Source organism: Podarcis melisellensis (genome assembly GCF_964234715.1).
Source record: "Podarcis melisellensis genome assembly, chromosome: 6".
In the NCBI taxonomy this organism is placed as follows: domain Eukaryota; kingdom Metazoa; phylum Chordata; class Lepidosauria; order Squamata; family Lacertidae; genus Podarcis; species Podarcis melisellensis.
The window spans coordinates 94,232,953-94,260,400 of NC_138538.1; the positions used below are offsets into that span (position 1 = coordinate 94,232,953).

Sequence of the window (27,448 nt, forward strand, 5' to 3'; positions counted from 1 at the left end):
GAAAATGTACAGCAGTAAATTTATATTAGAAAAACAAAATATATTTCTCTCACCTTAAAACTTGTGAGAAGAAACATTATTTATGACTTAGAAAAAGAATTGCCTTTTTGAAGTCATAAAGGGTTGTGAAAGCAAACTAGCCAAGGCAGCTTTATGTTTCTTTGAAAGGAAGCACTTAATAGTTCACGGAATCATGGAAATAATTTGAAAAGGGAAAGTAAATTTACAATTTCTCCTTTACTCGCCCAATTATGGTGTTTCCTTGCTAATTCTAAAGCTTTCAGATAAAGAAAAACCAAATGATAACCAACTTTCCCAGAATAATCTAGGCTAAATATTTGAAATAAATATGGACATCTTATTCCAAAATATGAATGCACAACTTATTACATTTATGGGTCTGCTTTTATCTCCTCAATTGTCAAATGTGTCACCTCATAAAATTACAGCACAGCAACAACCTATGAAGCTAAACAGCTTTGGCTACCCTATAGTCGCATTCCTGATTAGCAAAGCTTCACAGAAGTTTGGGTCTGAGTGTTTTAGAAAGTATTCTAGCAAAATTATCATTCATAATGTATGCAAACACTGGAGCCCTAAGAGGCATGGAAAGAGATGCTACGTGTGCACAAAAACTAGGAGTCCTAATACTAAAATCAAAGGGCATTAGCATTCGAAGCATTAAAGACCCACAAGATGCAGAGACATGCCTTTGATTGACCAGCCTTGCTGTAGTCAGTGACTTCTTTCACGGCAATATGCATAATCAATATAGGAACACCACTGGAAGTCATTCTTATTATAATTCCTGAAGCTAATTGAGTGTTGGAAGAAAGTGGTGTGTTTAGTGCACTGGGGCTCCTTTCTCCCACCATCCAGTAACAAGATGGACAGTTAGAACTAAAATGTCTCATGATGTCTTCTTACATGTAGACCATCCTGCAGGAGGTCTAGAACAGGGGCTGGCAAGGTTCACCTCGCCTGGGCCGGTTCACTCCAGCGGAGATACCTCCGTGGGCGAGATCGCCTGCATGCCCGCAATTTCTGGCGTCTCCATCTGTGCAGGTGAGATTTCCGGCGTCTGCAGAAGCGAGTCCCCATGCTGCGCTGGTTTAGCATAGCACGCGGGGACTCCCCGATCGGGCAGCTCAGTTCGGGGGCGGCTCCTTGGCCGGTTAAACGACCCCCATGGGCTGCTTGTGGCCCATGGGCCTTAGGTTGCCAACCCCTGGTCTAGAAGGAAATCTGCATTTACATCAGCCACTCTGCCAAATATGGAACATGAAGCATGTACACTAAGATGTGCAACTCCTTTGGGAATCTGAGCTGGGGGGAGACCCTGAAAGAAAGAGTTGGCAAGTTTCTAGCCCTCGTGGAAATTAAGAAGCGCTTTATAATGCCCCTGAAATAGTATTGTCTACCTGCAACAGACAGAATAGCTTAAGACCCATTCCATGTTCTTCAGGCCCCCACTGCTGTTGTATTATTCTTCAGGGCCCCACTGCTGTTGCATTGAGTGACATTCACTTTCTCATAATCTGAAAGTCCTATTATTACCCATCAGCTCCTCAATAAAGCATTCCTCTGTGTAAAATATATTGAGGAGCTGATGGGTAATAATAGGACCTGAAGTTGGTTAACATGCCCATAACAAGTCAAACTAGCTTGCTTGCTCTGCATGAGCCAGGCAGATTTCTCAAAGTTGAGGGTGGAATACGTTATGTCAGTCATCAGTCCTGCTCCACCCCTCTTGTCCTTGCCTGATCCTTTCAGATACTAAGGAAATCAGAGGATTGCTGGAATCAGCTGAGTGCGAAGCTCCTCCTCTGCTCTGCTGCAATTGGCCCAGCTGCAGAGATCGGTAAGGCACAGCCTGCGTCATTAATTCCCTAAAGCAGAGCAGCTCCCTGAAAAAGAAAATTAAGAGCAAATGCCATCCGTGTCTGTCTTAACGCCATCAATCGTAATGTCTTCACTAGCTATGAGGCAGCACCACAGCACAGGGGCTAAGAAAGAATTCACTTTTTGCAATGGTTGCTGGTAACATTACTACCAAATTAAACCACTTCCATATCATAATCAACAAAATGCTGGTGAGAGTTTGCAGTTTCCACAGTTATGCTCCAGTGTGTACTCCTTCCTGAGCCAGGTGCATGAGGACAGTGCATTTGGCAAAAATACTCAAGGCAGTGTGTATGTGTGTCAATAACTTGAAAGACAGGAAACAATTACTTCAAATTCCAACACAGTCTCACTGTGTTAAGAGGTGTGGATAATTCTCTTTTGTGTAGCTCTGTTTGTTTTAGTTCTTTAATATGTCCATCAATGGGGAATTTTTTTCAATGGTTTTTGATGGGTGAATGGCTCCATGGGCTCACTATATATCCTTAGGCAAGACGTCTTCCCTCAACTTCCCTTTTCCCATATGGAAACAATATAGTGACTGATGTGACTGATGACACATGGTGTGTTAAGGGAACACATAATAATGAATGGAGAGAACAACCTTTTACTCAGGGGAATAACATCTGATTTGCAAGAAGGTCCCAAGGTCTCTCGGAAGGGCTAGGAAAGCGCACCTTCTGAATCCTGAAGAGCTGCTGTCAGTCAGCACCAACGATACCAAGCCAGATGGGCTGACTGTCAGATTAGGTTCCTGTTGCACGAGTGACTTCAGAGTGATAACTGGCTGACAAGCACAGCATACAGGCGCATTAATCAGGGAGCCAGGATTGGCTTGGGGCACCCTTCATAGCACTTCCAGGTTTGCCTCAAGTTTAGCATATGAAATTTGAGTTTTAGAAGCCACTGGGCCCAGTTATGCATTTTGATAAAGTCAGTCAAATTAGGCACGCTTCCTCAAAGACTCCTCTGGGAAAAGGACTGTCAAGGGGAGCATTTGTACTGAGGAGCTTATTTGCATTTACTGACTTAGAAGCATTCTCACAAGTAATGATTATGGGTCGAGTTGAGTGGGGCAGCTGGTCTGGAGTACCTTCAGCTATTGAGGGGCACCAGAAGTACTGACCAAGAAAAGGCAAAGCAGGGGAACCAGACAGCCTCTTCATGCAAAGGTCATTTTAATGGTTTGGAAACTCACCACTGAAACTCACCATTGTTTTTGAGAATTTTTAAGGGCCGCTTCATTAACTTTATGTTACCTGCCCGAGTTAGTTCCACTTCTTTTTGAACAGGTGCCCACATAACAAAAATGACTATCAAGCAGCCTGTTTGGCAAGAAGCAAGTTCAGGAGAAGGCAGGAAAGAAAAGGAGTGGCCTTATGTCGTAACAGACGCTTCCTTGGCTAATGAAGGGCCAGCATTGTTAAAATAATCCCCACCCATACGTTGTTCAAAACAACAGAGGTTGCCATTACATCCCCTGGAGAGGGAGCTTTTAAAGGTGGGACTGGAATTGTATGTCCCAAAGTAGACAGTATTTGCCAAGAAGCCACATGACTAAGTTGAAAAATGTCTGGCAGGAGGAATATGCTGTCAGCCAAGGTAGGAAAAAAGTCACCCCACACATTTCAATGCACATTATATGCAAATGAGACCTGCAACATAATGTTGCAGTGCTGACTGTTTCTGTTAAGTATTCTAGCCAGCGATGCATTCTTTCAGCATGAACCATTCTGTCTCCTCCCTGGTTTTCCATTCCCTTCCTTCACTCAAGTGTTGAAACAGATATTTAGTGTTCACTGGCTACTGAGTATGCTCAGTCCGTGGGGGCAGGAGGGCTAGCTCTAATTTTATTTTTTGGTACTTCAATAAATCTTGGGCTTCCCCTGAGCCTGCCGATACCTCTCTGTTGTTTATCAGTAGCACCATTTTGACTGCATAGCCATCATAACTCTGGACCTGAGTTCACTATACTGGAGGTGTTTTAAGGAAGATTACAAAATTTAAGATGACACATTGAAATTGCCAATACGCAAACTTTACACATAAGGTGACCAGAAGCAAAGGGGATGGAGCCTCAGGGTGCAGAAAAGGGAATTTCATCTGCTGCTGAAAATCTATGCAACTACAACTGTGCTGTTCTCTTTTGTATTCTATATACATGCACAACGTGTTACAAGGTTTGGTTACTATCATTCTTAGCTCTACCTATTGCTGCTTTCAATCAGGATGGAGAACCAGTGGCTCACGTTCCTGATGAGGCCCACTGAGCTGTTTCAGTCGAGCCAGGCACACCAGCCCTCTATGCTACCAGGTGTGGGGCAGGTAAAAGCGGGGCTTGAAGGCACTTCCCAAGCACTAATTAGCCAAATGTCAGTCCTTGGACAGAGTGCTGCAGAGTTTGTGAGTGTGGGTGTGTGGATAAGGATCTGGTTTCTCCTAAAATTCAGAGCCATAGATATGCAATCAATAGCATACGGAATGGATAGTTGAGAAAGTGAAAGTTCTCACAACGACCACTTTTTATCATTCTCCCTGTAGCTAGGTTTGTGCCTTGTTTATTTTACAAATTTGCATAGGGATTATATCGTACTTCTCCACTTGCTCTTATAATTAACCTGAGAGGCAAACTAAATTATCCAACATTAAAAAGCCAAAATAAATCAGATGGAACTGATGTTGTATAGTGGCTAATCTATCAGCTGCAACGTCATTGGTTCAAAACTCACCTCACACCCTAACCAACTGAATAGTCTTAGGAAAGCAGCAACTACTAACCTATTGCATGCAGCTACTGAACGGATTGCATACTGAACGGATTGCATGCAGCTACTGAACTATTGCATGGCGCTACTGAACGGAGGGACGCAGGTGGCGCTGTGGGTTAAACCACAGAGCCTAGGACTTGCTGATCAGAAGGTCGGCGGTTCGAATCCCTGCGAAGGGGTGAGCTCCCGTTGCGCGGTCCCTGCTCCTGCCAACCTAGCAGTTCGAAAGCACGTCAAAGAGCAAGTAGATAAATAGGTACCACTCCGGCGGGAAGGTAAACGGCATTTCCGTGCGCTGCTCTGGTTCGCCAGAAGCGGCTTAGTCCTGCTGGCCACATGACCCGGAAGCTGTATGCCGGCTTCCTCGGCCAATAAAGCGAGATGAGCACCGCAACCCCAGAGTCAGCCACGACTGGACCTAATGGTCAGGGGTCCCTTTACCTTTACTGAACGGATCATTGAGATAAAAGCCTCAGACGTAAGAGATCAGGGGCAGCTGTGCGGAGGATTCCTGCATTGCTGGGGTTGGACTAGATGACTCCTCATGCCCCTTCCAATCCTACAATTCTGTGAAATCTATTAAACCTCACTGCAACTATATCTAAGAACATGTAACTGAAATAATAACATACTATTGCCCTGTTCAACCCTAACTCTCTTGTGTTTATTTCTAGATCTTAAGATCTAGTCCTGTCCTATCATTCTATACCCAGCTGTGACCTTTGCTGCAGACCACACGGGATTCTGTGCTCCAGTAAGGTTCTTCCAAGGCAGAAGACAGATACATTGTACTCCCCTTCTCAGTCAGTAGCACTAATGGGGTGCTGTACCCACCCAACATCATGGCTTACTGCGCTGGGCGCATTTTCCAGATGACCCTCCTTGTTCTCCTCATAGAAAGCCACTGACCATAGTCCTTCTCGCACCACAAGAGAAGCGAACTCTGCCTTAGCTGCTCCCCTCCTGCAGCAATCAGGTTTTTCCTAAACATAGGGAGGCTCACCGCACTGAAGAACTCCTGGCCTATGGCATAGAGGCAAGTGATGGTGTCTGCCCTCTTTTCCAACTTGCCAGCAACGACTTTGCAGCCAGAAAGGCTATTAAAGGAAAACGAAGGGCTTACGTTTGAAGGCGTCAACTGTTGCCTCCGTGACCACATTCAGCCATGCTGACATGTAGCATGTGTCTTTTGTTTCTGCTTTTAATAGCTACACAGGAGGGACCTGCTTGGCAGGCCATAATTCTGCCAGAAGGATGGGAGAGATATTTTTAGATTCCTGTGTTTTGGCCATGTTTGATTTAGCTTTTGTGAGCAGCCTTGAGTCATGGTTCTTGGAGAAAGAATAAATACAACAACAACAACAACAACAACAACAACAACAACAACAACAACAACAACGTGTCTTCCAATCAGTTACTGGGCTAAGTTCAATTAGTTGGTCCTGATATGCAAAGCCCTATACAACTCGGGACCAGGATAGCCAAAAGATTGTCTCACTCCATCTATAGCCAACTGACCACTGTGCTTTGTAGGAGAGGACCTCCTGCAGACAAGCATCCTCATCAGGAGGTCCACTGCATATGATCTTGCTACAGGGCCTTTGTGTGGTGGCAACTACCCTTTGGAACTCCCTCCTGTTGCATTACAGACACCGCACTTTTCCAAATGAGCATTTTAAATGGAGGTTTTAGAAGGGGAAGAAATGGAGGCAGTGAGAGATTTTACTTTCTTGGGATCCATGATCACTGCAGATGGTGACAGCAGTCACGAAATTAAAAGACGCCTGCTTCTTGGGAGAAAAGCAGTGACAAACCTAGACAGCATCTTAAAAAGCAGAGACATCACCTTGCCAACAAAGGTCCGTATAGTTAAAGCTATGGTTTTCTCAGTAGTGATGTATGGAAGTGAGAGCTGGACCATAAAGAAGGCTGATCGCCGAAGAATTGATGCTTTTGAATTGTGGTGCTGGAGGAGACTCTTGAGAGTCCAATGGACTGCAAGAAGATCAAACCTATCCATTCTGAAGGAAATCAGCCCCGAGTGCTCACTGGAAGGACAGATCCTGAAGCTGAGGCTCCAATACTTTGGCCACCTCATGAGAAGAGAAGACTCCCTGGAAAAGACCCTGATGTTGGAAAAGACTGAGGGCACAAGGAGAAGGGGACGACAGAGGATGAGATGGTTGGACAGTGTTCTCGAAGCTACAGTGGTACCTCCGGTTACGTTCTTAACCTGAAACTGTTCTTAACCTGAAGCGCCACTTTAGCTAATGGGGCCTCCTGCTGCTGCTGTGCTGCCGCTGCCCAATTTCTGTTCATATCCTGAAGCAAAGTTCTTAACCCAAGGTACTATTTCTGGGTTAGCGGAGTCTGTAATCTGAAGCATATGTAACCCGAGGTACCACTGTACTAACATGCATTTGACCAAACTGTGGGAGGCAGTGGAAGACAGGAGTGCCTGGCGTGCTCTGGTCCATGGGGGTCACGAAGAGTTGGACACGACTAAACGCCTAAACAACAATGACAATACTTTTATTTGGATCTAACATTGTTTTCACATACATTTTTATTGTCAAATCACTTTGAGATGTTTTGTAGAAAGTGACTCATGCGTGAAATTAAATGAATGCATGTTTTTATTGTTGTTGTTCATATAGTATGCTCCATGATGCTTTAAAAACACAAGTCAGGTAGGTCCCTGCCCTGTAATCTAAAATGGGAGTGGGGAGGACTGCATTTCTTCAGGGATATCTTGGGGCCGTATATTGGCAGTGGTTAGGGATGGAGACAAAAGCAAGTGGGTGGGGTCACACTTTCTTCTCTCGTCTGCCCCATTGGCATCCATATGAAATTAGAGCAAAGATCATATGCTGTCCTAGGGCCACAGGCTATTCACCTGTGATTTAAAATTTGCTGAGAGAGAGGCTAATGGGGGTTAGGGAGGAAGATAGGAATGAGGATAAGGAAGGGAAGGGAAGAATGTGTGTTCAGTTGCGTGTACTAGGGCTTCTTTTCAGTAGGGGATGAGGACTAGGGAGATTACATTGGAAATATATGTTTTAGGGAGGAATTTGATGGAAAGAAAAAAGCATCAGCATCTGGGTGTTCTGGGAGGGAATTCTAAGCAAAGGGGGCATTTGGGGAGAAAGGGCAGAGCTGGAAATCCGATGGCTGAGTGACAGAGCCAGGGAGCAAAGGTCACCACCAGGCATGTACTGGAAAACTAGAGCTGAAAGATAAGTGGGGATTTTTGATAGAGGGATGACCTTGTGTCAGGTGACCATCTCCCCCTTAACATTCCTTGCTCTCCAACTCTTAGGAAGAGGATCTCATTTTCAGCAAGCTCTACATTTATTTTTCACCCATAAAAATGTATGAGCTTGATTCAGAAAATAGCAGCAATTTCAACACATAGCATGGGCAGCCATTTTGCCATTACCTTCACAAACACCTTGACTAACTCTACAAATCTAGCATAAGTTGAATTAACTTTCTAGCACAAAATGCACAGAAAAATAAATTCTGATCTATCTCACAGGGACCAACCAGGGTGTATTTTAGAAGATCACAGTGCTTAACAGGTGACTTCATAACATGAAGACAAACTATGAGCAACTTGTTAAGTTTCCGGAAAAGCTTTTATTTTTCCACTTTCACAGAAAAGCAGGAAGCTTTGCCTGGTACAATTTGACACTGATTACATGTTAATCATGCCAGCTGCGGGCTGCATATTTTAAACACAACTGCAAGTATTTTATATGTAAAAATAGTTATATATTTTTTTACCCTTATATACCAGCTCTATGAATCTTTAGGCCAATAGCTCTATTTTAAAAGGCCTGGAATAAGTAAACACACTATTTAATTACAGCAACTTCTTTCTGGAAACTCTCATGTGTTGTTAATGACGTATTGAAAGGAGAATAAAAGTTGTTTTCATACTGAACCAGCACTGTACCTGTTGTAGCTCGCTCATTCAACTTCCATATTTAGCAAATGTATAACACAGTTAAGGCCACAATCCTATAAACACCTAAATGTAAGTCCCACTGAACTCAGCAAATCTATTTGTGTGCAGATATGCATAGGATTGTGCTGCTGGTGCTACCTGTAAAACCAAGAGTAGGCTCTGGAAAGCGATATCAAAACACTTTCAGATTTCAAAAGGAAACAGAAAGGGAGCAATGGCTCTTCTCTCTTAACTTTTCACTTAGGATATGAAAGTCACTGATAAAAGGGGGAAAACAGCTGTTTGATACAAGGCAGATGGTATAGGAAAGCACCTATTTTTAGGAAAGAAAAATGCAACATTCCCTGCCCCTCAACAGGCTTTCTGGTATGCCCCTAAAGTTTTTGCTGATGGGAACCTTACCTGAAACCTGCATGCTGTGACCTTGCCGGTGCCTCAGTCATGGTCCTGCCGGCATGCCAGCCCCCGTCTAACAGCACCGCTTTCGGCAGCCACACTCCTTGTCTGTCCTCTGCCTTGGACAGTGTGGAATGAAGAAAAGCCAGGACAAAAACTGAGGCCAAGCTTCCCTATCCAGTTCCCTGGCTCCGGGCAGTCGAACAATAGCTACCCTTTCTCTCGCGCTCGTTCTCTCCCACGGCAGAGGAGAGTGCCGGAATCCCGTGTGCGTGTGTGTGCGCGTGAACCAAGGCAAACTAACAGGGACGGACTTTTCATTTTCCTCTCCCCAAAGGGGTGTGCGCATGTGAGTAAGAGAAGGCGGCGTCCGGCAGCCAAAACATGAGCTCATGAAAGAGCAGCTCCCTTTAAACTGCCGCTCAAGTACGGAGAAACTGCAGTCCATGTAACACGATGCCATCTAATCCAATCTGAACGGAGTGGATACCAAAATGAGGAGCGCCAGACTTCTGACAGGAAGGCAAACTCAATGACAAAAAGTTTTATGTGACTCTGAGGCAAGAGAAGGACTATTTCCACCCGGCACTTTCCCCGCAACTCAGGGAAGCAAACAACTCTCGACAAGTAAGTGAAACACAGGCACCCACTCTGCTTCTTGTCAGGTGTTGAACGGGAGCTTTTAAAAAGCAAGGGGAAGAAGTCAAGGAACAGGAGGGTGTTCTACTATCTTGTTGCTGCACATACGGGACAAAAATGTCCTTTTTTTTAATATGCTGGGGGGGGGGAATAAGTGCCTCTACACTCCAGTCTTTTGCTACTAATGCCCTACATTAAAGACATGACAACACCACTGCAGAGAACAAAACATCAAGTCTGAACCATTTAAATGAACCCCACAACAATTCCCACCTGCCTATCCAGAGTTGCAGAGAGATACTGCGTAGAGGAAAGATCCCTTTGCTTGGCGCTGTAATTTAATCATGGGCTGAAGACAAGCTGAGCACACGCTTCCCACTACTGGCAGCTCCTCCTGCACGTCCTCAAAACTAGGATATTCCTATTTTCTTCCTTCCGATTCAGCGGATACACGATCTCTCCTTCCTTGTGGTGCATGTCTCCACCCCACAGCGCAATGTAGATTTGTGATAAGCCTCTGTTCTTTTCCTACTTATGCAACAGCCCTTGTGTGCCCTCAGACTTCCCCCCCCTCCCCTCTGCCAGAAGTCGGAACGGCAGCTTTGACGAGCCCACCCTCTTGCTACTGCTCACAAGGAAAATCCCAGGGAAAAAGCCTCCGGACAAGTCTTGGGATGCAGAATGCATGCTGTTATGAAGCTAACCAAGCAGACATTGATAAGCTGCAAGTTACCTCCACCCCCTTCTCAAACGCTCATCAAAACAAAACCAACCTGAAGCTTAATTATGGGCTCAGAGTGATTTCTGAATTCTAAAACCATCATTAGGACTGCAGAAGCAGAAGTACATTTGCAGAAGCTGCTGTGCTGTGGAGATGGGACTGAGCTTATACAGCAGAGTATTGATGGGTGAATTCCTGTCGCCTCAATTTGGAATTGGGTTCAGTTAATACAAACTGGTTTTTTATTATTTGTTTGTTTGTTTGTTTGTTGTGGATTTCTCTCCAAGCTCTTCAAATTTCAGAAACTCCAGTATGGTTCTGATGTCATCAGTGGGAGCATGATGAAACATAAATCAGGGGCGGAACTTGGCTTTTTTCCACCCAGGTCAAAGACCCAGTTTGGCACCCCCACCCACCCAAGCACTTGCATACACACACAAGCACAGGACTATGCAAGCTTTGAGTGACTCATTCTACTTGAAGCAGAAATCAGTGCAACTCAATTGTACATATTCATTTTTTAACATTCATTTTGGCCCTTGACTATGCAATAAAATGTTTGTTGTTAGCATACTCTTCAACCAACAGAAGTAGGTCCAATGGAAAGTAACATTTTCTTCACCTTGTGCTTCCCGTTCTGGGACCGAGCAATGCGACTTGATGGTTCCTTCTCTTTCCTTTCATCACTTCCACAATGTGGCATTGAATATATCAACTATTCTCTGAGCATCTCAGAAAACTTATAGTTCTGTTGAGAATGGCACATTTCCACAGAAAGAATGTCCATTTACAAGATCTCTCTCGACACATTCAGCAGTCATTCCTATTTATGCTAAAGCATTAAATCTAACATTGTACAATTGAGAAATATTCTGCTTTTATGATGGAATACAAAATGGGATCCACATCCCATGCTTTTATTACTAAGGCTTTCCCAAAATGATGTTGCTGCCCACAATTAGGAATGAGTTAAACTCCAGCTTCATTTGTGTTTTCAGTGTTAATGGAACATATTTCTAGTAATCTGAGAGGCTCTAAACCTGCAAAGAACAGAAAGATTCCTGAAATACCACAGGAGCTTCCCAAAGTGATCCACCTCAGGGAAATGGCTTTCCACAAACCTAGTGATGACAGAAAACTGGGGTGGGTGAGAGACAAAAGCTTCACAGCTTCATTCCAGATATTGCAAAGCAAACAAGCTGATTTGGACAGGTTGGAAAAAATGTAGACTGCTGGCGAAATATTCAGTTCCCCCTGAAAACAAAAACAAAACCCTGTTCTAAATAGTTAAATATAAAAGCTCCCTTGCAAACATATCACCTTTAATTTAAATAAAAATCTGTCACAGCAGCAACTGTGCAAAGCACCAAAGAGACTGTTATTTACAGATGATTTCAGAAAGAGCAAAGGAGGAATAACGTAGCGACAGGAGACATGTGACTAGTTTATGAGAGAAGGGAAACACAGGTTCAGAGAAGACAGCGGCCTGCTTCCCACGAACCACTGTAGCTGAGACTAGAACTGATGGCAGTATCCCCAAGATGTCCTGCGCCTGGAAAGGAAACTCACCAAAGACACCAAAGAATTGGCTGGTTGGCTCAGTTCAATAAATGAAACTCAGCCCAAACTGCCATCTACTGCTTTATGAACCTCATTCTCCCTTAGAATTGTGAGGCTGAAATACCTTAGTGAAAGCAGAAGCCACAGTGTGCAGAATCCCCACCTTGGCTTCCTCCCTTTCCTGACAATAGTGCACAACCCCTCTAGTCTCCGGCTCTTATGAACTATTTTGGGGCTGCTCTCCTTTCTCCTCCTTTTTTCAGATTAATTTCTCCACCCAAGGCCCTCAATGCACTTCCTCAAGATCCTGCTTTTCAGACCACTGGCTATTCTGCCCCACTTTACTATCCTGCAGCCAAACCACACCTCAAAACATTCTGCTCACTTTCTGCTATTCAGCATCTCCTGAACATGAATGCTCAGGCCTTACGTTTCTTCAGAGCACCATCTATGACTAACCTTTGCTGCAGTTCCCTATCTCCGTTCCCTCAAGCCTTGCTCTCCAACATGTCTTTTCCACGGGTTCCTCTTTATTAGCTCATTACACCCTTCTTTTGGCTTCCATTCCTCTGGACCAGGGGTAGGCAACCTAAGGCCCAGGGGTCGGATGCGGCCCAATTGCCTTCTCCATCCAGCCCGCAGATAGTCCGGGAATCAGCGTGTTTTTACATGAGTCGAATGTGTCCTTTTATTTAAAACGCATCTCTGGGTTGTTTGTGGGGCCTGCCTGGTGTTTTTACATGAGTAGAATGTGTGCTTTCATTTAAAACGCATCTCTGGGTTATTTGTGGGGCATAGGAATTCGTTTTTTGTTTTTTTCCCTTTTTCCAAAATATAGTCCAACCCCCCCCACAAGGTCTGAGGGACAGTGGACCGGCCCATGGCTGAAAAAGGTTGCTGACTCCTGCTCTAGACTGCATGTCCCTGCACCTCTTCCCAAAATTTCCCTTCCTCTAGAGAGTTCGGATGCTGCTCCCTAAAACTACAGAATATTTTGAGCTACCACATATTAGCTCAAGCAATCACAGCCAGAGGCTTCGCTGCTGCAAGCTCCACTTAATTAGGCATTTCCCATAATTCCTAAATATTCCAACTGATCATATGGGGCATATATTAATAATTTGAAGTCTGCAAATTCCTCCAAGGCACTCCAGAGAATGTTTTATCCTTACACACACACACACACACACACACACACACACCGGTTAGGTAGATTAGAATGGGAAAGGCTGACCTGCCTAAAGTTACCCAGTGACCCTTGTGGCCGATATCATGGGCATCATATGTAATTGTCCCTTAGGAGGAAGAGAATGTTCGACCTCAATTCACACAATTTCCAAGTCATGCTAGGAAGGCAAAACTTGGCACCATTAAGGTGTACTGAGTGAACTTGACAGATTGACTGGGCCTTGGTTCCCGCATCACTCCAGGCGCTGCTATCTGTCACCAAGCCTAATTGGCTGTGCCTGGCATTTAAACAGCATTCCAACAGCTAATGGCCAGCTACAAATGCCAGTAATTGCTCCTGCTATCTCAGGGATGGAGATCATCAAACCTGGTGTGTTCATGTTACATATTCCAGAGAAGAGGCTGTCACTCATGTTGGAGCATATCAAAGGCTCCAGCACTGCTGCTCAAAAATATCAGCCCTTCTAAATGCATAGAAAGTTAGAAAACTGTCTTACACCAAGTCAGACTGTTGGCCCATCTGGTTCAGTACCCTTAACCCTAATTGGCACCAGCTCTCTTGGGTTTCAGGAAAAAGTCTTTCCCAGCCTTAACTGGAGATACTGGCGATCAAACCTGAGACCTTTTGCATGCAAAGCAGGCACACTATCACTTGAGCTGCAGCTTCTTCCCGTGTCTTTGTGCCTTGATATTTTACAGAAAACATTTATTCAATGTGTGCAGAGGAGGACAAGTAAGATGATCAAGGGTCTACAAGCCAAGCCATATGGGCAGCTGTTGAACGAGCTGGGTATGTTTAACCCAGTGATGGCCAAACTTGGCCCTCCGGCTGTTTTGGGACTACAGTTCCCATCATCCCTGACCACTGGTCCTGTTAGCTAGGGATGATGGGAGTTGTAGTCCCAAAACAGCTGGAAAGCCAAGTTTGGCCTTCACTGGTTTAGCCTAAAAAAGAGGAGACTGGGAGCAGATATGATAGTCATCTTCATATATCTCAGGGGCTGTCACATGGAAGAGGGAACAAACTTGTTTTCTCCTGCTCTGAATGGCTTCAAGGTGATTCTGACTAAACATCAGGAAGAACTTTTGACAGTGAAACGGTCTCCCTCAGGAGATGGTGGACTCTCCTTCCTTGGAGGTTTTTAAGCAGAAGTTGGATGGCCATCTGTCATTGATGCTTTAGTTGAGATTGGACTACATGACCCTTGGGATCCCTTCCATCTGTACATTTCTATGATTCAAAGATTCCTCTTTGAAGAAGAACTCATCCTGACCCAAAGAACATAACTGGAATTCTGCTTCTCAAAATCTGTATTCTCTTTTTCAGGACTGGTTCTGGTTTGATGGGGCCCTGGGCAAAGTGCCCTCTGGTGGGCACCCTCCTTTGTTGGTGGGTCCTCTTAGGCAATGGAACAGGCAGCAACAGCGCCACCATTTTTATATGTCCACCATTTTTATTTTCCCAGAATGCTCTACAGTGGCACCATTCTGGGGGCATTTTAGACCCAGGTGGTACTTGTAATGCCAGACTTGGGTGGGTGGATTAAAAAGAGCCCATGTACTGGCAGCTGCCCAAGGACACCTGCCCTGCTTTCCCCCCCCTCTACTGCAGTGGTAAATTCTTTCGATAACATATTTCAGGCTATAATTGGGAAAGCAGCAAACCAAATTATGTTCCAAGCGCTAAGGCTTTTTGAAGCACTTGCAATGTGTGGGCAAATGCAATGTCATGAAAGCATTTTGGCTTGCTCTGAGCTTCTTGGCCTGCTGTGCCAATTAGAAGACCACTGGGATAATGTATGTGAAGTAATCTGAATATTCAAAAAGTGCACTATAAAAATCCCCAGTGTTATTAGGAGCAACACAGAGATCCTCTGAAGGAGTTTACAGTTATGATTTATCTTCCTCATCACAAGATCTCCAGATATTTATTTCCATGTAACTCTGGACAGTTATCCTTCAGCCAGCATTTCTGTGGAAAGGATGCAACATTTCCCCTGCAAGTGCAGGGCTTTGTCACTAAAAAACCCCCAACATCACCTGCTGACATCAGCAGTTGGAGAAGTGTGGAATATTATTACCATAATTGCATCCTGTCATTTCTCCAAAGAGCTCAGTTATGCTACTGTGGCCCCATAACAATCCTATGAAGGAAGTTACAACTGCTGAAGAGAACAACTATCCCATTCAGGCACAGAAGTACTTATGCAGCTCAAAATGGCGGTAGGCTCCCTTTGCTCACGGTTGGTTTTTTTAAAGGTCTTTGTGCTCTCTCTCATTCAAGTTCACTTCTCCCCTGTTTTGTTTTTAATCCAATTCATAAAGCTTTGGACAAGATTTGCAGCTGCTGGCACTGCAGCTTCCCAGACTAGAATAAAATGTGCATTTTGAAACATTTTATGAACTGTCCATCTATCCCAATCTCTTTGCGGCATCCGTGATATAGCTATAAAAGGTGAGCCTTAAGGACATAATCAAAGGTTATATATTACATTGGTTTGATGAAAGGAACCTATTTGCAGTTTTCTCTGCATATCCTACAGGCAGGGAAAGGTATAAACTTCCTTTGCTCTCTCTTGCTTGAAATACAGGGTACTTTGAAATGTGCCTTATTAAGTATGGCGGGCTACAGCGCATACAATGGTTCAAGAGTGGCTTTCCCAAGGCCTTGTTCTGAGATTCACAGCTTTTTGTTAAGGTATCCCCAAAGTGTAGAATGAAAAGCACCATCATTCCCATTTCCAATACATCCTGACCCCAAAGCCAACCTTGCAAGTAAGCCTGCAGAAGTGTGATGGCCTGGGAATCCGATTCAGAGGCTGAACCGGAGGAATCCCAGCCTGCACAGGAGTCCCTACCTCCAGGGCCGGCTGAGCTGAGGCAGGGGCTTGAACCTGAAGGGCCCTCACCTGTGCCAGATCCTCAGGAGCAGGCACCAGGTGAATTCACTCTGGCTCCAGAGGTGGTTGAGGACTCAGTGCCTACAGGTGAGTCTCCCCCTGGGCCCAGTAACCCTTCAGCCTCTCCTGAACTGCAGAGGCTCAGGGCAGAGAGGCGAAGGGAACTGGTTTCTCCCAGGAGGAGTGCTTGCCTTAAGGCCAGGAGAGGTGGGTCTCCTGGGGGCCGGGACCACCCCTGGCCTCAGAGAATATAAAGGCCAGTCAGCCCGGTCCCAGGTTGTGGGAGCAACGTCGTTGATGAGCTGTTTCGGCCAGCATCCAGTCCTGTTTCCCCCAGAGTTCCTGTCCTTGCCCGGCTTCCCGCTGTGGACCCCACTTCACCCGAGGAGGACTGTCTGACGACCCTCAACTCAGGTCCTGGACCTCGCCCTACGGTGACCTCACCCCTGGACCAGCATAAGAAGTTTTGAGACCATGAAATGTTTTACTAGCCACTTGACTGCCAGTCATGGCTGGTGATGTGGCCTGCTGAGAGTTATAGGGCAGGAGGAAGATGCCACTGCTGGGGTGGACGGGACGAGGGGGACACAATCCCCTTAGTTGATGGTACGGGAGGCGAAGGTATGCTGCTGCCTGGTTAAGAGCACCTTGAGCCTTCTGCAAGTAAGGGGATTCTTCTCCCAACAGCTACCAGCAGCACTGGCACCAGTTTCCCTCCACGTGACGGCACTGGGACCCTCTACCCGTGTCCTGGAGGCAATTTTTGCTAGCACAGTCAACCAAGCAAGAGCCTGTTTCCAACTGCGTCCTAAGCTGTGCCAAACAACAACACCTCTATCAATAATATAACTATTTCACACACCCCAACAGCATTTGCCTCAATTTTTGGCTCAATTTAACTTTAAACATAAATTACTACCTTCATTTTGAAGCCCCTTCCCACGTTCATTACTATACCAATACTTTATATTGTTTTATTGGTATCATAAGAGGAAAAGTTATTATTATTATTATTCATAAATAATCTAAGTACAACCACAATGGCTGCTGATTAGATGTTTAGCTACGCCATGTTGAATGTTATCTGCTAACTCTGTTCTGTCCTGTTTCCCCTTTGTTTTTCTTTAAACCAATTCATGAACCAAGAACTTAAACATTTATGTTTCTTTTCAGGAAGTGATGTCCCAAGTGAGCTGCTGATATAATCTATAGCAATCCATATTCTTGTACACATTCCAAATATAAAAAGAGTAATTGTCAAGGTAAAGGTATTGGTATTTTTTAAAAATAAAAACTATCCTCTAATCATGGTGGAACAAGTTTCCAGCTCATGTTTAAGCTGTTTCATAATTAAGGACATGCTTGAGCTTTTATGTTTACAAAGCATGTTAACCAAATCCTTAGGGCTGCAGCAGGATCTCAAAATCCAATAAAAACCACCTTGCTTCAGTAACTTTTTAAAACGTCTAATGCTTAGAGGCGCTACAAAGATTAATTAGTGTGTGTCAGGATATCACTCAAGCCACTGAGTAGGATTACCAAATATATGAACATACAAAACTGCTTTCCACTGAGTGAACACCATGGATCTAACTCTAACTAGCAGGGTTTTACATGCTCTCAGGTAGAGGCCTTTCTCAGCACTGCTACCTGAAACCGATTTAACTGGGAATGCTAATGAATGATCCTGGTACCTTCTGAATATGTGCCCTACCACAGAACTATGACCCAACTCCATAAATAAAGATGGTTTAAGGCTGTAACTCCACTCACAACTGACCGTGAATGAATCTAACCGATGTCTGTAGGACTTAGATGTTTTACTCAGATGTAACTATGAAACCTATGCTGACGCCATGCTGAGTCAATTCATTACCACTGGGCAACAAAGGGTCTTCCCCAAAAATCAAGCACATTCATGATGCAGCCTTCCAATTGGTTGAGTTCAGGACAGCTCATTAGAAGTCTGCAGACCACAATAGGGTCACAGGTTGGTTTTGCAACCCCTAATCAGCTAAAGGTGATCTTTACTTGCCACTGCACAGTGGCAATTTACAAGCCTGTTACATGGGTTTGTTTCCTAATATGAAGATAGCTAACATGTTCTGCCTTGCCTTCTCCAACTCAGGACTCAAATTATTCGTCAAATTGTTTTAATTTTAGGCCGATTTAATCAACCTTATTTAAACCAGTGGCAGTTCAAACCACCTGAAAGTTCATAGGCAGTCAGATCCACCAGCTGGATCCATTCCCCTGCCTCGTCCACTATTTCCTCACATCCATCAATCAAAGGACTGTTTTGATTAGTCCCATTTGCCATTGGATCTTTTGGCTAAATCAATTAGATTTAATAAATGTACATATTGCCAAGGCTGGGAAATGGATTCCTGTTTGAGGCACTGAAATATCAGGTAATTTACAGGTAAAGGTACTACTCATTGTTATAAGGTCATCTTTAACATTTTCTTATTCATTTCATACTACATACAATTGCCAAAAGACTCTTTAAAATACAAGTGCACGACTGACTCTTGACCCATCAATTAAAATTTGCCCCTGATGTAATCAACTAGAACATCAGTTGATCAACCGATCAATTAAAATATTTAACCTTAGTTAAACTCAATTTAGTTAAACAGCGCACTTGGCTAATATGAAGATTTAAGAAGAAAATCTGAAAAACAAGGTCATCTGCATGAGACAGGATCTATTTTAGCAACAAGTATCTATTAAAATAAATCAGATGTAGGGCACTGCCTACTTTCATCAGCAAGGCATCAACTCGTTCTATCCCCGAATCTATGGGTAGGGAAATTAGGAGGGGTCGCTCTCTGGAAATGGGGTGTTAATCCTTTTGTCCTGCATTTACTTATGAGAAAAGGAACAAGCCACCTGTTCAAATGACAAAAACTTAAAAACCTTTCTAAAGAGATTTATTTCGTGTGGGATGGTAGATGCTTTTCTAAGAATAAAAATGTAGGGATTATGGACCCAGTGTACTGAGAGTTAAGATTATGTGTCCATACTCCAGTTAATCCTTGCTCTACAGGGATTTACGTTTTAAACAGATAAATTTGTTCTAGGGCCAAACTTTGCATTAGGTGCACAGGACCTGTAGTCGTGATTCTTAATTTCAACTGCACAGATTTTTAAAGGAAGAAAGTTATCCATCTCTATGTAATATAATATGGGAGTGGCGAGGACCTCGGAGGTTACACACCGTTACAGATGCAAATTCTGCTTGGAATACCCTGATCCCCATATGACGAATCCCTGCTCAGTTCCTCCTCACACTATTACTCAATGCTGTAATCTCTACTATACCTGTTGCATTTTGCAAGAGCCTCCCCTTCACTGATTGAAAAGCCAATGAAGTTTTGTTCTTTTGTTTAAAGATAAATGAAAAACTGTAACTGTTCTACAATACAATATCATCAGTTTAAAAAGTAACTCAGTATATGAAACAGCATACATATGACAGGTCAGAGCTACTGCTGGCGTCCGGAAACAAGACCATTTACCTAGATGTTAAATTATAGTTTTAGAATTTCAATATCTCATTTCAGATATTTGTGACTCAAGGCAAATTCACACAATACATTTAAAGCACATTCAGCACACATTTAAAGCATGTGATTTTCCACAAAGAATGCTGGGAACTGTGGTTTGTTTAAAGAGCTAGGAATTGTAGCTCTGTTAGGGAAAAGCAATAGTTCCCGGGATTCTTTCAAGGAAGACATGTGCTTTAAATGTATGATGTGTTCCATAGGCCACAACATTCTCAGCTTATGGCACAGATCTAAACCGAATACTTGAAAATGATCAATCACTCTCCCCCAGTAACTCTGAGAATTACAGTTTTTGGATAAAGTAGGGATTCTCAGGATCATCCTTCAATAGTTAACAAAAGCTAGAAGTTTTGTCTCTCCATGCTAACAAGAAATCAGAAAAGTAACATAGAAAAAACCAACTTGAATCGTCTGACTTATCAGGCACCTTAACCTACAGCTCCTACCTATCTTCCCAATAGACCCCCAATGTGAAAGACTGAGATAATTTGATAACTCCATCTGTTTCACTGGAACTGCTTCAAAAGTTTTCCCTTCTCCCATCCAAAATAGATGTATTCTGCTGACTTAACCCAATTGGTGCATTGCAGATTCTTTGAATAACCGAGGTTCACAGCTGATATCTCATCAGATAAAGGGGGCTCAATCCTGCTCAAGGAGAAGTCTGAGCCCTCTAGCAATCATTTTAAGACTTAACTGCACTACACAACTAAAGAGGTCATTATCCTAGTGCACCAACACGTAAAATCTATTATTCATCCATAGCATTAATAAGCATTAAGTATTTATTATTAATCTCTCCTGGAATGAATAAGTAGAATAACTGAGTTTCAACTGTTCCCGGTACACAGCACCTTGAACTTCAGAAATACTGGCCACTAATCTATTACTAGGCATCTTTTAGGTTACTGTTCTCTCGTCTAGTTTTTACCTGGAGATGCGTGAACTTTCAGCAGCAGCTTGCAGAAAGTGATTTTGGGCATACATTCCAAGACACAGGCACCGGAGTATTACTTAATCAGTCATTTTTTGTTGCTGTCTCTTCTTCCAAGAACTGAAAAGATTCTCGCCCTTAGCAGCCAGGCAGAATTTCTATATAGCTGACTAGTCACCTGATAGCAAAGCAAAGCAGTATGGATCTAGCAGCTCAGCAAGACAATGACTCAGTTTTATCCTCTCTCCCTTGGACAGCAAAATTCACAGAAATTGGATTTACATTCAGTGTGCAAAGACAGAAAGCAGCAGCTAAGTTTTTTAGGTTGTAAGGGAAATGATCCATTAAATATCCTGAAAACAGAATGTGCCTCAATGTATAGGTTTAAAATACTACATTTCATGCTTCCCCCTTTTTAAATGTGAGAGATCGTGCCCATGTTCATGGATCATGTCTAGTTGTGTCCTCAAAGCGGTACAGCAACTCCTGAAGTTGGGATCTTTGTGACACATGTTTCTTTAAGCCCTTGTTCAAACTCATCTGATATTTACAAGCTGGAACATGTGCAGAGGAGAGCAACCAAGATGATCAAGGCTGTGGGAACCAAGCCTTATGAGGAGCGGTTGAGGGAGTTGGATATGTTTAGCCTGGTAAAGAGGAGACTGAGAAGAGATATGATAGCCACCTTCAAATATCTAAAGGGCTATCACATGGGTAGGATCCAAACCAATGGCTTCAAATTACAAGAAATGAGACTCCAGCTAACCAGGAAGACCTTTCGGACAGTAAGAGCCGTTCAGCAGTAGAACAGACTCAAACAAGAGGTGATGGACTCTCCTTCCTTGGAGGTTTTAAGCAGAGGTTGGATAGCTGTCTGTCATGGATGATCTAGCTGAGATTCCTGCATTATAATTCCATGATACTTCATTGCCTTGGTTTTTAATAAAATTGAATATGGATTTAAATGTGATTGCTAATAATTAATCATTAACACAAGCTTGGTCTTATCAGTACTGGCCCTAGAAGCACTTTCCAAACCTGAAAATGGGCCTCTGTTGTTGAGAATGTCCACTGCCATCATGACACCCACAGACAAACATATGCCTGCAGAAGCCTTCCCTAGAACCCACAGGGTCCCTTATCTCTACTGAATTTAAACTAGAATTCAGCATTTTTTTTCTACTGCCTCTGTTTTACACTGCATTCATCTAGGGAAGCTTCAATACCAAGCACTATTCATAGGATGCTTTGCCAATTCCTCTCCTTCTGTAAAATTAAAAAAAATGTGCACAGCAGCTGGTACCTCTATTCCAACAAGAAAGGTCTAGTATTGTGATGATCTTGACAGGAAGAGACAATGTGTTAATGTAAGTCCTAATATCTCATCTCCCACCCACCAAGCTTCCAATTTACTACCAAGTACTAGCTTCATGTGCCTAGGACCTGCCAATCGTATGGTCGGCGGTTCGAATCCCCGCGGCGGGGTGAGCTCCCGTCTTTTGGTCCCAGCTCCTGCCCACCTAGCAGTTCGAAAGCACCCTTAAGTGCAAGTAGATAAATAGGTACCGCTTTATAGTGGGAAGGTAAACGGCGTTTCCGTGTGCTGGTGCTGGCTCGCCAGAGCAGCTTCGTCACGCTGGCCACGTGACCCGGAAGTGTCTCCGGACAGCGCTGGCCCCCGGCCTCTTAAGTGAGATGGGCGCACAACCCTAGAGTAGGACACGACTGGCCCGTACAGGGGCAGGGATACCTTTACCTTTACCTTACTAGCTTCATAACTTGTTTGCAATTCATTAGGATGAAATCACTTTAAGTCCAGGAAAGATAGACCATGGGGGGAAATGGGGGGAAGAAGTGGCAAGCCCAATGTCTCCCCCTCAGTACTCACTGCAGAATCCACCTCCTCAGGAAGATACATGAATTATGCCAGCAGATCTGTACATTAAGAACATCCAGATAAGTCCCAAACTTCAAGCATACTCACATCAACATGAGGGACAACTGCTCCCTTATTCCAAGGGCATCCTTCTATAGAAAGGAAGGGACTTTTCAATTCTATGCTTGTGGGATGAGGGAGAAACGGCTTGTTCAATCAGCTTCCATGATTACATTCTCAAATTTGAGGGGTTCTCTTACAGTCAGGGCCAAAACAGGACATTTTGCCACTTGAGGCAAGACAGACCAGCCACTATCACCTCTCTGCACACCAGCTCCATTTCACTCTGAAGAAGAAAGGGGTCTTCCTCAGAGTGAAGAATTATGGGCAGTCTTTGAGAGTGCCCAGGAACTGACACCTTTGCAGTGACAGATATTGGTCAGTTTTGCTATAATAAACTATGGAGCTCTCCCATGGCATCATCAATGCGAGGAAGGACCCTTCGCTCTTGCTATGGCAGACAGATGGCAGCAACACTTCTAGAAGCCTAGCAACCTGTTGCTGCTTGGCGAGTAGCAGTGGAAGAGGGGGAAGGCAGCCCATCAGCTAGGTAGCCAGCTGGTCAAACAGAAGCAGGTTGGTCCTCAGGCAGGAGGAAATGGCATGGAAGGTGATCCACCACTGCTTTCCATCCATCAGCAAGGCAAGGTGTTCCCTTTGTCTAATGGGTGGGCCCATTCTGTTCATAGTCAGGTGGGGAATCTTCATGACTGCCTCTAGGGTCCTTAAAGGTAAAGGTAAAGGGACCCCTGACCAATAGTCGCGGATGACTCTGGGGTTGCGGAGCTCATCTCGCTTTATTGGCCGAGGGAGCCGGCCTACAGCTTCCCAGCCATGTGGCCAGCATGACTAAGCTGCTTCTGAACCAGAGCAGCACACAGAAACGCCGTTTACCTTCCCGCCGGAGTGGTACCTATTTATCTACTTGCACTTTGACGTGCTTTCGAACTGCTAGGTTGGCAGGAGCAGGGACTGAGCAATGGGAGCTCATCCCGTAGCAGGGATTCGAACCGCCGACCTTCTGATAGGCAAGTCCTAGGTCCTTAGGTAAGCGCAAATCAACAAGAAATCACATGCACATAATCACTCCTGATACCTTAACTGGAGCAACTGAGAAACGGGAGAGAAGGAAGCAGAGTGTGAATACTTCGTTTCTCCGAATGAAATCCTCTTCTGTCTCTGTTAGATGTTAAGGGCTCTTGAACAGCCAACTTATAACAGAGATGTGGATGCAAGGGCAAAACAATACAGTGGTACCTTGGTTCTCAAACATAATCCGTTCTGAAAGTCTGTTCCAAAACCAAAGCGTTCCAAAACCAAGGCGTGCTTTCCCATAGAAAGAAATGCAAAACGGATCAATCCGTTCCAGACTTTTAAAAACAACCCCTAAAACAGCAATTTAACATGAATTTTACTATCTAACAAGACCACTGAACCATAAAATGAAAGCAATAATTGATATACAGTAATATAAAATAAATGAAACAGTATTGTAGATGATAAAAATTAAAGTAATTTTGTCTTCTTCCCTGCACTGATGATAGTCATTGTTTGGATGGGGGGCTTTTATCCATTTCCGCAGTCACTCACTCACTCAATCAATCAATCACTCAGTAGCTGAACTAGGATCCACACAGTCACAAAAACAAATTAACTGAAAAAGCCTCAAAACAAAAAACGCAAAATAACAAAAACAAAAGACCAAATATAAGCTCCAAATATCACCTCAGAACACTGCAATCGGAAATGGAAGGCTTGAATTACAATGGGGGGACGCAAAATAGCAGCGCAACAGGAAACATGGGGACACAAAATGGAGCACATTCGGCTTCTGAAAAAAAGTTCGAAAACCGGAACACCTACTTCTGGTTTTGCAGCGTTCGGGTTCCAAGGTGTTTGTGAACTAAGCTGTTCAAAAACCGAGTACCACTGTACTTTATAGGGCAGCAGACAACAAGGCATCACTGAAGACAAAGCCACAAGTACATATTTTACCATCAGAAGGGGTGGCCCAAGACTCAGACATCCAAATAGCATTATCAATCTACTAGAAATACCTCCTGTGTAAGCCTAATTGAAATAAATGAGAGCCGTGCAGCTGTATACTGGATACAACCATGGATATTCGATTCATTTGCTAAACTCCCATCATCCATAGCTAACAGGACCAGTGGTGAGGGATAGTGGGAATTGTAGTCCCAAAACAGCTGGAGAGCCAAGTTTGGCCATGTCTGAGCTAAAGGGTTACTTTGGGTGGGGGGAAATCACCATTTTGGATTAAGAACAGCAGAGTTGAGATCTGTAAACCAAAATAATAAAAATCATTCATTATCAATAAGAAACAAGTAAAAAAACATTTCTAACCAAAGAAAAGCTCTCTATATGGAGTGTGAGAATCTAGTATTCATTCATTTTGAAGGATATTCAGCCGAGCTGCCAGTTGGGTTAACAAATCTTAAGGCACTTAGAAGATTCCCAGTGCCTGTTCTTGCCCTTCTTGCCTTTTGCTAGAGCTGATAGTCCCTAGTGAACAAACACTAAAATCTGGCATATGCGAAGATGCAGAAAAAGTAAACTTCTCAACAGGTCATGGTCATTAATTTCTCTTCCCAAGGACTCATTTCAGGCCTGACTTTCCCTCATTTTCAACAATTACAGCTTTCCAAAACACAAGGGAATCCCCCAAACCATGTTTTGCCTTCTTTCCAATTAGAGAGAGAAGCAACAGCAGGCTTTGTTGTTACTAATTACAGCTTCAGCACCGCACAGTATTTCTTTCCTGGTAACCAAAGCCATTATTAGGGAGATATTTCCCCTAAGCTGCACTTTCAATAGATTCTGGGGGATAACTACACCACCCAGAAACCCTATAGATTTTCAAAAACAGAATACTCAGAATATGAAGGCCTTGTAAATGATGCACTAAAAAGACTAGTTCAAAAAGGCTATTAATTTACTATGGAAAGTAGTGGATTAGGAGGTATCCTTAAAAAAAGTTATGTCCCACACTTTTTTCTCTCAAGACACACACACAAGGAGCCCCCAGTGGCACAATGGGTTGGGGTGCCTGGCTGTTAAAACCAGAAAGTTTTTGGTTTGAGCCCATCCGGGGACGGCTGTGAGCAGGATTCTTGCACTGCAGGCGGGTTGGACTAGATGACCCTTGGGTCCTGTCAGGGAACTGCCATCGGAGCCAGAGGGAGAGGGAGGGCTCCAGAGGGGTTCAGGAGAGCATCCCGGGAGGGAGAGAAGCAGCCCATCTGCTGGGGAAGGAATTCAGCGTAGCACCAGCGGAGAAGGGGGGCAGATGGGGGAATCGGCGAGGTGGCTCCATGACTCCTCGCCGGAGACCAGCGGGGAGAGCACAGGTCCTCCGCTGCCCACACCCTCCCTGCGCAGAAGGCTTCCGCGCAGGGAGAGTAGGCGGAGACTAGGCGTCAAAGAGCTTCTTTGCTGGAAGAAGTTCAAGAAACGCCCACTGACGGATTCTGCCAGCGATTGAGACAGCCACGGGTGAGAGGCTGTCCAGACAGAAAGGGTTCACCCAGGTAACCTAGCCAGGTGTGGTGTCGTTTTACACACAAGCAACCCCTAGAACCATTACAGGTCCCTTTCGACAATTCTATGATTCTAAGGTGGTTTGCAACAAATACTGAACAAGTTCCTCATAATGTACAAAAGGATTAAAAACCAAAACCTTTCCACATGGAGAACAAGTTCAAAAAGTGTAACAAGATCCCCCCCCCCCAAGAGGACCAGAGAACTATATTGATTACCAGAATATCAGAATGTCCCAGATCCTTGTCCCTTGAAGTTAGAAATGTAATTAAAATAATGAGGGACAGATGCAAGGGTGGTGAACACAGAGGCCCCAGTCGTAACTATGATGTGCAATAATTACCTACAAACGAAGCAAACGCAAACTGTTTGCAATTTGGTAATTTTCCTGATTATGTTCATGGATTGTGCGTGCATTTGCTGCATAGGTTTATATATTGTGATCAGTTATTGAGATGGATCAACGGAAAGCATACTCTTTGATTAGTTTCATATTCATGTCTGGTCTCTAATTCAGGCCATGGAAAGCGTTCTAGCTTAGCCTTTCTGCTTCCCTTTCTTTCTAGGTTCAGAGACATTTTGTTTATTCTGGTAGAGCATTGTAACATGCAACCCATTCACCCGATATGCTGACTGAAGGGTTACAGTCTCACAAAGGCTTTTATGAACTGCCACACTCACGTCTAAACAGGAGTTTTGAACCCAGGACTCCAAATGAAACAGCTTGGCCATTGAACTACATTTGGGAGAATGTATATAATAAATCTAGCCCAAGATCCCTAAGCAGTAAGTTCAGCCACCACCCTTCCTAAAATATAATAAGACAATTATATAGATTGCATGTGCACACATACGGAGGTGGGGCTGGAAATTCTGCATTACAGTTTCTATCCTAGCAATTTGGTCTATCCTCTTGTGCTTTCAGCATTTGGTGTCCATTCCAAAGCTATTTTGGGTGCAGCTGTTGCTGTTAGCACATGCTGCTGGCTGCCATCTGTCTCTCCTTTTCGCTTCAGTCACGTCCAGCTCCAACGCTCTCCTTCCCCAGGATCAGCTCTCATTGTCATCTTTAAGGGGGGCACTTAAGTATTCAGCTCACTGCGAAGCATGCCCTTCAAACAAGGAGATTCTCCCCAAAAAGCAATCCTAAACTAACTAAACTATCGGAAAAACAGTGAGCATAATTCAAAGCTATGTATTTCGGCCATCGTTCACAATCTTTTATTTTCCAGAGATGTGTTTTGTTCTTCCCATCCTTGCACTGTCGCAGTGCTGCCTACAAAATCTAGTCCCTTTAAAATATCTGATATACAGTGATACCTCTGTTTAAGAACAGTCCTGCTTATGAACTATTCGGTTTACGAACTCTGCAAAACCCGAAGCAGTGTCCTGGTTTGCAAACTTTAC

The 27,448-nt window shown here is 44.0% G+C and overlaps 1 protein-coding gene across 11 annotated transcripts in view; it reads right to left on the minus strand.

Annotated features, from left to right (window-relative positions):
• Positions 1-27,448, minus strand: part of RASAL2 (RAS protein activator like 2) — a 227,051-nt gene that overhangs the window by 92,779 nt on the left and 106,824 nt on the right. Inside the window, exon 1 of one of the 11 annotated variants that reach the window (XM_081915018.1) lies at positions 9,949-10,211. The exons of 9 other annotated variants lie outside the window; for them this stretch is intronic. Coding sequence is in view for 1 of the 2 variants with exons in the window: in XM_081915017.1 (XP_081771143.1) it covers positions 9,043-9,055 (13 nt within the window). In the remaining variant the exon portion in view is untranslated. Of the gene's footprint in view, positions 1-9,042; positions 9,326-9,948; positions 10,212-27,448 lie in introns of those variants that run through there. One more of the 11 variants, XM_081915017.1, reaches the window with a different exon arrangement.